Below are 14131 nucleotides of genomic sequence, written 5' to 3'. Positions count from 1 at the left end.
TCCGTTCTTAATGTCATTACTTTTGACATAAATATTTTTTTTGAACAAATACTTACCAAGAAGATATCTCTCTAAGGTTCCACATTCATTGGTGTATATCTGCTGTTGTACTGAACCTTTTCCTGTTGGAGGAGGATATTGGAATGAACAGATCCATTCGCCTTGTACTCTCAAAACCCGACCAGTCACACGAGAATAAAATTCATAATTGTCTTTGCCAAAAAGGTATGACGTAGAAAATTGTTCTATAAGAAGTTTAACAATGCGGGAAGCTACCTAGAAGCAAAAAGAATAATAAATCAGAAAAATGAAAATTATTTTCATAAATATGTCGTAAATCATGCATCTAATAAAATACAGCTTGAAAATTATTAGTTAAAGCGACGCAATGAATATTTGGAATAATACTGAAAATATTACAGTAAAACAAAAATATAAGTTGATGTAACATTTTATAGTGTCATCTTTCAGAAAACTCTCACAAAAAAATCAGTTGAAACAGTTTAACGTTGCAAACGTTTTAAATACCAAGCAACCTGTCTCCATAATTCTATTATTATAGCTTAAGTATCTTTATACCATATGATTAAAAACAAAAACAAATAATAATCGAGGGCGGCTATAACCAACAAAACATCAAAAACGTATGGTGCAGCCATGAAAACATTTCCTATATTGTCATTATTACTACCAATCATCACGAGTGTTTTGTGATTAAAACAAAATTCAATTCAAAATGGTTTTCACCTGCGAACATTAGATTTTTTATGATTGAACGATATTATCGTAATGGACGACAAAATGATTATGAATGGATCTATGAAATTGAATCAGTTTTCCAAGAGTTTCAAAAGAAACTTTTAGTATTGTTAATAGCTGGCTATTTTAAAAAATCGCGTCAAAACTGTACATTTATTTGGATATTTAACGGGATATTTTCCGGCTATTTATTCACTAATAACACTAGAAATTTTCAAATTTTGCTGTTATTTATGCTAACTTTATCCACGCGCTGGTGCACAGCGTTGATTTATTTCGTAAAAGTAGCAGCATTCTTTAAAGAAAACCTGAAAGTGATCCGTCCCAAAATTGTAGGAATTGCAATTATCCAACCCTCAGTAAGGCGCTTACCACAGTAGACAGATCTGTCATATTCAATTTGTCACAGAATTTTAAAACAAGACTCTGGTCTACATACCTATAAAATTATAAAATTCAGATTTATGAACACCATCCGATTGTAACATGAAAATTAATTATCGTTAACTGGGGTAATAATGTCCTAAACAACGATGATATTCTTGCAGTATGGTTGGTATGCCGCGACGAAGATTGATTTGACCCGTTTTTAAGACAGCTGAAAAGTACCGGACCAATATTCTAGATGCATCCATAACCAATTACACGATGATGAATTAGGGAGACTATAGCTTACAGCAATTTTATGACGACAAAATAATAAATTACTCAAGGTTTATGAGCTGCAAGATTATCTGATCTCACGCCCTCTTTCATCACTTGAAAAATACTGTCTTTACGGAAGTTGTTCACACTATTGAAGAACTAAAAACCAAAATTATCAACCAGTCTAACAGTGATATCTCTGAGACAGTAATTCGTGTTTCTGATTACATGAAGAGACCGATTGCAATATGTCTGGCTATTAATAATAATAATAATTTATTGTCAAACAGGTTAACCTAATAATAGGACAAATCTAAACAATTACTTACATATTATAACCTACACAAGAATAATAAAAAATAACACAAACATAATGTCGAGTATAAATCAATTTGAATAAAATATATCGGCTACATATCTATCTGCAGATCGACACATTGTGGTAATTGGCGAAAGACGAAGGAAATTAGTTCGGGTAGTGGAGATGTGAAAAGTGTTAATGTTAACATATCTCGATGCTGGCGAAGGAACAACTAATCTGTGATAATAAATATCGATCAATTTTGTGGTGAATAAGCTTACATAAGAAGTTAGACGCATGTAGATCCCTTCGAATCGACGAGGGATTTAATCACGTCAAAATTGTTGAAAAATTTTGGCGTTCTCATGACAAGCCCCAAAGATTTATTTTTGTACCATTGTTTTTTCGATCATTTACCGTATAGGTTTCCATAGCAGTAAGTTCAGTTTATGGGTTGCTACAACTAACAACTAAGAGGCGAACGGTAAGTATAGTATATTACATACCGAGGCGGCAAGTGTTTCATTACCGTCGAACGCCAGATTGTTGGACCGAGACGCGTAGCGTCGAGGTCAACAACAGGCGTGAGACGGGAATGAAACACGTCCACCGAGTCTATGTATACTATTTTATTCACAATGATTATAAATAAAAAAAAAATGGAAATAAAAATTCACTTCGCTCATTTTATAATTAGACAGCAGGCGTTCCATGTCAAACTTGACATTATAATTTGTCAAGTTTTTTATTAAATTATTTGAGGCAAATACGCTAAATAAAATGTCTTCAGACTTGTTATGGGCACCTGTAGCTTTATTTAGGTTGTTTTCCAACCCTACGCTGGGGTAGAAGTGGGTGTTTATCTAAGGAACAATTTATTTGAAAATCAAACAATATTACAGAAATCAAGCCTTCACTGGCGTGGAGGTTCGCAAAAAATTTGCCAACCTCCAACGAGGTTCGTAAAGATGACAAACAATTGCTCACTTTCAAACTTCAAAAAAGTTGGGAAATGACATATTACATACCGATTGTGAATAAAATTACTTACTGTTCAGCTTAACGGTAAGTAATCATGCATTCAAGTTTTTTTTTATTTTAAATTCCATGCATGTTCGACTTCGACATTTTCGCTTTCAGAATCACTCATGATTGATATTTTAAGCAAATAAATCACTCACTAATTATAGTCCCGGAAAGAAAATTAACTTGAAATCAAGCCAGATCAAATCTAAATCGACAGCGGTCAAAACGGAAACTGTGGAAACTCATTTTTAAAATTGTTGTTTATATTAATCGAAACCATAGTAACAAATTTTAAATTAAAAAACGACCTTGTTGATGTTTTGATATAAATTCTTTCAATTTATGAATTTGATAAAAAGACGCAAATCTTTTGATGGTCGTACAAAAAATAGTATAAGCATCACGAACGTTAAGGGGGATGCTTATACTCATTATATTTGTCTCAGACAAATTGGAGACGTCGCTTCGCTCCGTCTCCAAACTTTTGCCTTCGACCAGTAAACACCCCTTACCGTTGTTAATACTTAATATACTACTGCAGCATTGCAAATATTGGTAACATGAATATCAAAAGTCAAGCAGCTGTCCAAAGTAACTCCCAGATATTTGATCGATGTTTTTCGTTTTAACAGTGTACCTTCTATTGAATAAGAAAAATGAACGATATTAAGTTTTCGACAATATGAAATGTAACTACATTTACTAATAATAAGTCTATGTAGATAGCACCATTCAACGATTTTCATAAGTTCACCTTGCAAAAGCTCAGTATTATAAAGACTTGAGATTTTGGAATACATTTTCAGATCAGCATAAACTAAGATATTAAAATTCAAACATTCCAAAAGATCATTGATAATTAGGCAAAAAGAAGAGACCCAAGGGTTTATTAAGTAAGATTCCATCAGTTTGAGAAGGGGTAGTTACATCCAAAGTTACTAAGTTTGCTTAACAGAATGTGGTGAGGAAGAACATCAAAACTCGGGAGAAGTCAGTATATATTACGTCTATTTGTTCTCGTTTATCAAGTGCAACATTTAGATCTTGAACAAGCACTGCAAGATTTGTACATGTAGATCTACCAGTTCTGAATCTACGCTGTCCTAAACTGATATGCGAACGAGTATTATTGTAAATGCAACTATATAATGCCTGTTCAAAAACTTTGGCAAAATCGCTTATAATAGAAATAGGACAACAGTTAGCTAGTAACGATGGATGTAGCGTGAAATTGTTTTAGCGAAAAAACTGTAAGCGGATTCGTATACTACAAATATGGGCGTATATTTTTGTTTAACATTCAAATCGTTTTAAAATACCGTTGATTGAGATGATGCCATCAAATTGTTGGTGGGGATGATTAGCCAAATTTTGGTTAGCATTTAACCATCTACATGATATTTCTAATATACATACAAAATTTGACAACAATCGGTCCAGCAGTTTCGGACAATACGTGTCTCACAAAAATGGATACAGACACCAGACAGACAAGCAAACGGAAACGGGACCTACTTTTTTCGTACTGTAGGGGTCATGAAACGTTGAGAAAACATAAAAATGACCATTCGTTTGATGGACTCGATTACTAACTGTACTTCCTGAGCGTCAGCTGACGCTCAGGCAGTAATAACTCAAAATCATGAAAGGAAACGTGAGGTGGAACAAACAAATAAGAGAGTCATATTTTAATAAGAGCACTTACAGATGATTATGTCAATGAGGGGTATAAATCAGTAAGATGTTTGGTATTTATTACCGTATATTTGAATTATTTGAGAATGCAACTAATATACTCCACCTCCTCTAGAGGGACCAACCAATAAAAATTTTCTATCACAACGAATGACATTATAATAAGGAATCTCTAGTTGATGGTAAAACGCTAACCAAAAGTTGTCTGATCATCCCCACCAACAACGTGATGACGTCCCTTCAAAATTTTCTCCAATATGAATTTTCTAAATTTATAATTCTTTGTAAATTTCTGGTTTCACATAATTTGTCAGTAAAAATTTGTTAGAAAATAATTTGCATTTTAACCAATAACGCTACCATGAAAAGTTATTTTTGTGAAAACTAAGAAATATGTCTGTAAGTTTTCAGTTATGGTTAGTAATACAAATTCTACAAGGCCAACCAAACTGTTCATAAATGCTATTTCTTATACCTGAAGTATTACTAAGCGCGAAACTAAAGAACAGAGGCTTGCAACAAAATGGAGATTATTACGGATAGTAATACTAACATTGTAATACTAAGAATAACAGTATTGGATTTCCAAAATTTTCGGGGGAAATGGAGTGATTTAATCGATAAAATAAATTGTCTCATTCATTAATTCTTTGAGACACCTGTTTAAGCAAATATAAAAATATAAATGCAATGGTATTTTGCACATTTTGGGTTGAATTTATTCAGAAAAATTTTGAGATGACATCATCAATTTTTTGGGGGGAATAAACAGATAGATTTTGATTAACAATTTACCATGCTTACTATAACTTTAAAACGTCTGCAAGATTTCAAAGCATTCAGTCCTGATTAAATCAATAAAATAAATTGACTCATTCATAATTTTTTTGGGGTTACCCTGCATAAACAAATCCAAAAAAATATGAATGGAACGACGTGATTGAATTAGTCCACGGCCTACTGTGAAGACAAATTTTGTGGCTCACATGTTATTAATAATTATTATTAAGATCTACAATTTGAGTGACAGTTTAATGAAAAATAATGTCAGAAGTTAAAACTAACGTTATTAGTTGGTAAAGCTCGTTTTACAGAAATTCTTAGTGAAAATGATAGACTTGGCCCAGATTTGACGACGCCCATTGTACATGTTTTATTTTTGGATCAATCACAGTGGAAAATAATTGCTGAATGTATAAAACGTGCTGCGTTCTTTAATGGAACCAAATTCAAGCTGCTTTTTCAATTCTGCTTTTAAAACATCCTTTTAATGGTAATACATAAATTATAATAATATCTAGCTCTGTAATAAATGTAAAAGACACTCACTTTGAATTTATGTTCCTACTTTTGTTATGAAATTTGTTAGTTAAATTAGTCAATTTCACACAAAGTTGGGGCTCTTACCTCATAGAACGTAAGTATCCCCAATAAAGAGTATAAAACCTGAAAGTAATTTTAATTAATTTTACAGTGAACAAAAGAATTGAATTTTGTTTTGTGTTAGAGGTACAGTGCGGCTGTAAGTAGAAATTGTGTTTAGATATGATAGAACTTCCTCGTACTAGTAGCAAGGAATAAAATTAACAACAATACATTTCTAGTAAGGTCATGGATAAAGGCAAGGCGCATAGTATTACTTAAAAAAAATTACAACAAAGGTAAAATTATCAAATATTTCGAGTGCATTTCAGATTGTCGACAATTTTAATTTTCTCGAGTGCGCGAATGCGAATGTAATTAAAGTCTCTGAGTACACCAATCACTAATCTCACAGGCCTGCAAAATTGAGATATTAAAGAACTGTTGTTTTTATATTAGCAACTGTTTTGCACATTTGTTGTATTGCTAATTACAAATGTAAACTTCATTTTTCCTAACACATAAGGTTTATTTCGAAAAGAAAACGAAAATCTAAAATTTAAGAAATTCAAATATTAAAGGAAGGAATTTTGCATATGCATTTTTATGTGTTAACAAAAATACTTTCGTCCACTTATTAAAAATCTTTGTGAAATAGTTACAAAGCTATGTTTATTTTTTTTTTTGTCTTATTTGGAACTTATTAATTATTTGATAATAAAATCAATTTAGCAAAGACCGCTCTGCAACTTTCAGCGTTTTTTTTTTATATTTTCTTAACGTTTGTTTAAATTTACGGGAAGACAATTGTAACTGGTTCATTGAAGAAATTTTTGGTGATCACATACATATATAACAATCTTCAGTGTAGGAAACCGTTTTAAACATTTTCCAATTATGCGCATACATGAGAATGTTTAAATATATATCATTGACGATGTCATTTAGGTAGATCACAAACATAAAAGGTCCAAAAACCGATCCTTGAGGCACTCTCGATAAAACAAAAATGTCTGATATAAATTAAAAATCACTTACAATTAAAAGATGTTGATTACATTTTTCTGCTACATTGCTTAAAATAAACTAAAAAGTAAGAAATACTCTTCGACAGATGTCTTTGGTTGGAGATATTGTTACAAAATAAACCCATACGCCGCCCCGGTACGACGCCTATGGTTTTCTCGAGGGTTTCTAGTATGTACGGCGATGATGGGGGACTCATCATCGGTGACGGCGGCTAGGCGGCATCCGCATAAAAAAAAGTATGGAGGGGGTTGCCGGAACTATCGATGGAGGGTCTCAGAACAACCTCGAAGCGGCGTCCGTAACCATCCAAAGAAACGGATGATTGTTTAAAGAGGGACTACCGTCGGGAACATTCATTCATTCAACGAGTAGAGTTCAGTAAATGAGAGAATGAGTCTACTCAAATCCATTCCAGCCAAGTCGGAATTATTCTGTATATAATCGATGTATAGTTAGTCGTGTAAATTAGTATTACCCAGAAATAAATTGTTGAGTTTCACCCACGCCGATTTTAATTACGATCATCGTAACATTGGTGTTAGGAGTGGGATGCAAGAATCCAAAAAATGGATGAAAAGATGGACCCAAGAGATGAGAAAATGAATGCAACAATAGAAGAAATGAACGAACAAATGGTTGGAAGAGATGGAAAAATAAATGCAACAAAAAAAGAGATTACAATACTGAAACTTTTGTATTTTGCAAGCTGTAAAATGTCGTGTAAATATGAACTTAAACATTCGTGAAAATGACCTTATCACGTTATGTAAGTAAATTTTATTATGACAAAATAATTATTTAAATTTTAAAATATACCGCGTGTCTGGAAAATGGCGGATTAACTCTTCAGTACGTTATATATAGGGGTTTCGAGAGTCCCGAAAAAATAATAAAAAAATTCTCTATAATGTAGATTACGAAAAAAACGTAATTTTATAAAAGTAAAATTGGCAACACTGCACACACCTAATGCGTGAGTACCTCCGGCTTACTTTCTCGTTTCTTAGTAACGATGGTAACTGAAATCCACCTTCGCTTTATATCAGGCAAACTGTTATCAAATGGAATTTTATCAAATTATTACAAAAACAACACAGCCATATCTTTGTGCATTCTAACTGAAATGGTAATTAAACATGGTCATGGGCGAGAAAAATATTAACTAAAAGTTTTATTACTAGTTACTGTGATAATGAATGTGTTGTTTAGTTGTTAACCGTAGCAAAATAACCAATTTTAAAATCGTTATAACTCCACCCAAATGAGAGAAGGATTTTTTTTTAATACTTTTCCCAGACTCACCAGTTGATTGTAAGAGCGTAGAGGCGAGTTAATCCGCCATTTTCCAGACACCCGGTATACATTAACACGACTCACCCGAATATTTTCGAAAATCAATGGATCACTTTTGGTGTACCCTCTTTCAAACATCGTCAACTAAAAATAAACCTTGTACTGAATTACAAGAAAGTGTGTATGCTGCTTTTAATTATGCAACCAAAAATCGTGGCAAAGTTTTCATGGAACTGTGCATATCTTTAATCTTTACAATTATACGCAACTTGTCACAGAACTGGAAGAATATTCATTGCGACGCTTAATTTTTTTATTATTATTATTATTATGAAAGTACAAAAAATGGATTGCTTATAGATTACGTTATTCACATTCAAAAATAAAAACGTAACTTACGTTGACCTCGGCCTTGTTGCAAACAGAAAGCATTGTACAGCAGAAGCACCAAAAAATATTATTGAAACATTACAATTTAATCAATTTTTGTTTCAAAATATTACAAATTTTAGTCGATAAATTAGAAGAACAAAAGTTCCCATTTAAAATAAAGTAAAATATACCTTAAATTTCATCACATCTTCCATTCTGGCAGCCTTGCCATCACTCACGCAGGAATGAAAAAAACTCGGTGCTACACTGACACCAAGAGCTTCACTGGTCATACCAGTACCGGCCTTTTCACTGTTGCAGGCTATCACTCTGAATGTTCCGAAGAGTAGGACGAGCAGTCTTTGTGTGTAGATTGGCAAAGATGTTATAATACTGAAAAAAACATTCATTAGGCTTGACTAAGTACATACCGGATTGTATTTAAGGCATTATAAGATCATTCAGACATTCAGATATATTATTACAGAATGTTGGCTGTCTCTCTACAATTTTCTTTATTTTATAAATATTTAATGTTCATCTCTACATGGTAAAATATAGTAATAACTGGAATACATATATATCTTAAGACTAGTACACAAGGCCGTTCAGTATCCTTAAAACTTATACTTACGAACTTAATCATAATGTTAAACTTTATTCAGTATGGTTTGAATTCACATTGTAGAAGTAAAAACCCAACCGGGCCACTTGGACGTAGTTTCCAAAGAGCGAAGTTCAGCCGTCGATTAAACATTTCGTGACGATATAATCTGATATTATTTTGTATTTAAAATATAGTGTCAGTTTGGAGTTACGCAGTTTGAAAATTAGGCCGATGATAATTTTTTCGTTATTGTTTAATAAATTTCATGTTTAAGTAACTGTTTTTACTTAATTAACACAATTATATACACTTATATTCAGTAATAAGTGTAAAAAGCAAAATACATCCTTTTTTTTTTTGTCAACGACATCCAATTTTTTTTTAATGATACTCTATATATTTTTTACAGATTTTTGTAGAGCTTGTTTTTTTTTTTTAATTCATTAAAGACACACTAAAGTTAAAAAATAGATTTTTCGTTTTTAGTCACAAAATGTAGCACTCATTCAGCTGCCGCAACCTGAAGTCTAACAAACTATACGGATCTCTATTATATAATCTTTCTATACATTTTTACAGACTGATTTGTACTAGTTCTCGTTGAGGTGCTTGACTTGCTTGCTATACAGCCTGATTTCGAAATATATGCAATAAAAAAAATGGGGAATAGCTCACAATAAGCCACCCTGAAAGTGTGCATAGCCCTGAATACGACCATCCTCGATCACTGGTTAAATTAATAATTTTTAAAGTGGTTTTGCGAAATTTTCCAGGGTGACCGTTTTTTTTTGCAGGTCATTGTATTATAATAATATAATATTTATATTAAATTTAATATGAGTGTGAGCTCTCTTCCGACGTCTGTTGTTTCACTTATTAACACTCAAAGAGTGTTAATGAAGAAACCACGTATTGCCGTGCGGTTCATTTTTTACGGAAACGCAAAGAAAATTTAGAATCCGAGTTCGAGAGAAATGTGTCATTCTTAGATGAAATATAAGTTTTTGCTATGCGAAATGCCATAAGATCTTAACAAGATGGTAGCACTAAGAGAGTTAGAAGACCATGAGGTCATACTGGATTGCTGTTTTCATAGAAATTAAATGTAAGGGACCATCACGAAGAAATCCATGCCGAGATGTTCACTACATGGTGTGATGAGAAGTTCACTGATTGTATTGGAAGAGGTTTCATCCCATAGTGATCTTGCTAATGCTGCGACTTACTACACTAAACACATGCGTGAAGAAGGTTATGTCGATGATAATGTGGGAGTGATGCATATGTGGGAGCAATGTTTAAGAAGTGTAAAGCAAATGCATGGAAAAAAAAGTTATGAATGAATGGAGTTGATAAGAAATATTATTAGAAGGGCAGTACCAGAAATTAGAATAGAAATTGGTGATGATTTTGGAAGTGCTACAAGTGAGGATGAATTATATTTTAGTTTATTTTCAAATATGCAAATAAGCAAAATCTTGCAGCTAGTTTTAGACGTTAATGTGGTTTTATTTTAAGGTAACTTTATCTTGGTGTTTAAAATATAATTCGTTTTTAAGATAAATTCTTCTGCATCATTTTTTATCGATTGACCTCTTTAAATAACTTGGATGTGTTATGTGGTAAATCTATGACCATATTTTCTTATTTAAAATAAAGGCTTTACGCGTGCTCAAATTTTTGTGTTTATTAAACAATGTAATTTTTTGGTTTGGTTTTGTGAAAACTCGTTACATTTCAGATCAAACCTAGGCACATGATCCTGTTTATTAACCCATGTCGGTACTAAATGGAAAAGAAAATGAAACTAAGGAGGATACTTTGTTAAACAGTAAATTAACACGTTCAGGTTCTACGTTCAGCCCTGACTAAACACATTTTTTCGACGGTCGCCCTGTTTCGGAAGACAATGGACACACCACCAAGAACGTGTTGTATTGGGATCTGGCAACAGACTGCAGATTAGATCCACGTTGTATTCCTTTCAAGGGCATGTTGTTTCAAAAATAAATTCATACATTACATTAAAATAAACTAAAACGAATAACGTCAATATTAGACTGCAAAATGAATTAATTCCTCTAAGCTACAAACACTTACTATTGTGTTTATATATATGTAAGTCTGAATTCTCATGACATTCGTGTCTTCTTGACGCATGTTCTGACGTAAAAATACAGATATCACCAATATTTTCTATTCACGTACAGCTTTTTGATAGCAGTAACTTATTTAGAAAAGTGGCAGGATTTTTTATATGAATCTCAACGGGCATTTTCTCGGCAGAAATATCACACAAATGTTCAAAAATGTATTATTCTCTATCTTTATTTAGCTCATTATGTTGATTTCTCTCTTGTAAGGTATGTACATACAGGATATTAATTAGTTTGAGCAACCTGTGGAGTAACCTTAACAAGTACAATAGACATTCATTCATAGGTAACGGGACACTATTTCACGTCAATGAATTTAAATGTATATTAGCATCATTCTAATTATTCTGCGAAATCGAAGAAAATATGTATTATACTTTAAATTTCCGCACAAGTATCCTTTGCAAAGAATAATTAAATGTGGGTCCAAATTTATCTTAGTTATTGCAAAATTCCAGTTTACTTAATTTCTTTGTAGCATTGCTATAACAGTACTCGTAGTTTTAGGGAAAAAATAAAAAAAAATGTGAAGTACTGCTTAAATCCTTATAAATGAAAATCATATTGTTTAGAAAAATTTGTAAACTTACTTCTCAATTTCTGACCGTTGTTCCCGATCGTCGACAATATCAAGAACTTGAAAAAACCTTTGTTCTACATCCTTGCCAAATACTCCACCAGGTATCTTCCGCAGAAATTTCTTTAAAACACTTGCAATTGTGTACACACTAAAATTGTCCATATTAACTAATCTACCAGTCTGTAGGAAGTGTATAAGTTTCTTCATTGCACCCTGATGTCCAGGAGCCCTAAACACGTCTTTACGATAAGGGGCCTCCTTATTCAACTTTAAAATCAATACCTGGAAATAATAAATAGCGTCACAGTTAAAAAAAAGGTTAATTTTATATGAAATAAAACAATTTGGAATTTTTAGTTAACGATGAGAAATTTTGATATATCATTAACAGAGACATTAATTCAAAACATAAGTTCGATTTATAAAAAAACAGGACTAATCTACTGGTATTATTAAATTGGTTACAAATATAGTTTTTGCCAAAATTAAAAAATCGCCACCTGTTGATTTTAGCTGCTACCAAAAAAAAACCAGTGGTGATTTTCATATTCTTAGAACGGCATTACGTTTTATACCGTTGAAACTTCAACGAACGTCAAGGTTGTCATCACGAAACAGGCAAATACAAACAAATTATAACGCAATTATTTTAACGTTTGTAGAATTTGCGTTTATTGTCCTCTATGAAATGTGTTATAACCTATCTTTTTTTCCCCTATTAAAAAACTTCAAATCTAATGCTGCGGTGTTGTTGGTTGTATTTTCAAGGTAGAATGCAATGTTGGAGAAAATCTTGGACGTCATTTTTCTGTCATTTTGAAAATTATGAAACAGTCTACCTACACCTTGTCAGTTTGATGATCGAAGTTTAAAAGATTTGTCACGTCGCATTCACTTATCAGCATGCCTGCAGTGTCAAAAATGACAGGACTAAAAAAATAAGGTCAAGAGTGTTTTATTTACACGTTGTGATAGTATGTCACTGACGTCCAGGATTTTCTGTCAATGACTGGAACATTTGTAGCCGATGATGGTGATTTACTTGTTAATTTTACAGTCAGGCTCCTCGTTTTTTCCGTCCAGTATGGATACAATAAATATGTAAAAATGTAAAATTTGTTCAATATCGCAACCATAGACATTTGGTATGACCAAGAATAATTTATAATACACAAAACTTACAAAATATTTACCTCCACAGATTAGTAATTCAAAATGTTTAATGACCAATCAAAACAGATACGTTGTGAAAATTTATCATAATAAATAAATAAAACCCAAAACACGTGCTTTAACAATTGAGACAGTACTTGCAGTCCTACTGTATCTGGTATTTTTTTCATAAACTTACAAGAAGTGGTCCCGGAATGTCATTTTTACAAACTTCTTCAAGAGATACTCCAAATTTGACTTTTTCCAACCGACGAGGGTATGGCCCTGAAGGGTGACCACACGATGTGACTACATTACTAAATGTGGCAGCTCGCCTATGCATTCTTGCTGCCCAACTACTCATTTCAAACGTAAGAAGCCCTGCCGGGGATAGATATTGTGGTTGTAAAGACCATCAAAGCATAACCTAACTGAAAAGAGACATGATACAACTTTCAACTGAACACTTTCACTTAACTAAAAACAAAACTATTACACACACCACGACTAAATTTTACTCTACACATTTTAAGCCGATTTTGAGCGAAAAGTTTTGGTTATCACTAATCACATTCAACTCAATTCTGCAACCACACCTCCAACAATGAGCAACAGTACGGTAACCAACGATTATAGTACAGCGACAGTCACAGCTGTGTCAACATAATAGAATATCCTCCCGTAGAGCAGTCTCTATAATACTTGTATTTTGTTCACTATATGCGCCTCTAGTGGCTGGCTTAGCAACTAGAACTGGATTAGAAACGGCACTAAATTTGAAAGTGAATTTTGTAGGTGAATTTTTTATAATTCAAGGGGAAATACTTATTAACATAAGAAATAAAAATTGAAATTTTGACAGCTTTTCTTTACATGACTAGTCCGGAATTGAGTTATTGATTAAAATCAGACGAGTTCACAAAGACATTATTTGCGAATTTTTATATACTAGGTTCAAAACGCCTAAATACGTTTTGAAAATAACACACAAAAACAAACAGCATAAAAAAAATGCGTAAGATACTATACATAGTATATTGAAACGTAAAATTGATTTATCTGCTTTCATTCCGTAATGTATCAGATTACAAGTTTTTCTTTGGTATTGTAATGTTAGTTTTACCACATTAGTGCAATAAAGACTGACTATTTAT

The 14131-nt window shown here is 32.5% G+C and overlaps 2 protein-coding genes across 4 annotated transcripts in view; one reads left to right on the top strand and one right to left on the bottom strand.

Annotated features, from left to right (window-relative positions):
* The window catches only part of LOC135137701 (uncharacterized), a 29373-nt gene extending 15722 nt beyond the window's left edge, over positions 1 to 13651 (bottom strand). Inside the window, exons 1-6 of one of the 3 annotated variants that reach the window (XM_064067417.1) lie at positions 13480 to 13650; positions 13177 to 13408; positions 11836 to 12107; positions 8674 to 8875; positions 8510 to 8521; positions 57 to 276 (exon numbers count right to left, since the gene is read on the bottom strand). In XM_064067417.1, the coding sequence (XP_063923487.1) occupies positions 57 to 276; positions 8510 to 8521; positions 8674 to 8875; positions 11836 to 12107; positions 13177 to 13341 (871 nt within the window). In that variant the 5' untranslated portion in view covers positions 13342 to 13408; positions 13480 to 13650. Of the gene's footprint in view, positions 1 to 56; positions 277 to 8509; positions 8522 to 8673; positions 8876 to 11835; positions 12108 to 13176 lie in introns of all 3 variants that reach the window. The other 2 variants (XM_064067419.1, XM_064067418.1) reach the window with 2 other exon arrangements.
* Positions 1 to 14131, top strand: part of LOC135137692 (uncharacterized protein K02A2.6-like) — a 197924-nt gene that overhangs the window by 52032 nt on the left and 131761 nt on the right. The gene's annotated exons all lie outside the window — the stretch shown is intronic.

The sequence above is a fragment of the Zophobas morio genome, unplaced genomic scaffold (genome assembly GCF_036711695.1).
Source record: "Zophobas morio isolate AGI-343-1 ecotype UQ-CSIRO unplaced genomic scaffold, CSIRO_AGI_Zmor_V1 ptg000029l, whole genome shotgun sequence".
Taxonomy (NCBI): Eukaryota; Metazoa; Arthropoda; class Insecta; order Coleoptera; family Tenebrionidae; genus Zophobas; species Zophobas morio.
This window is presented reverse-complemented; position numbering and strand designations above follow the sequence as displayed.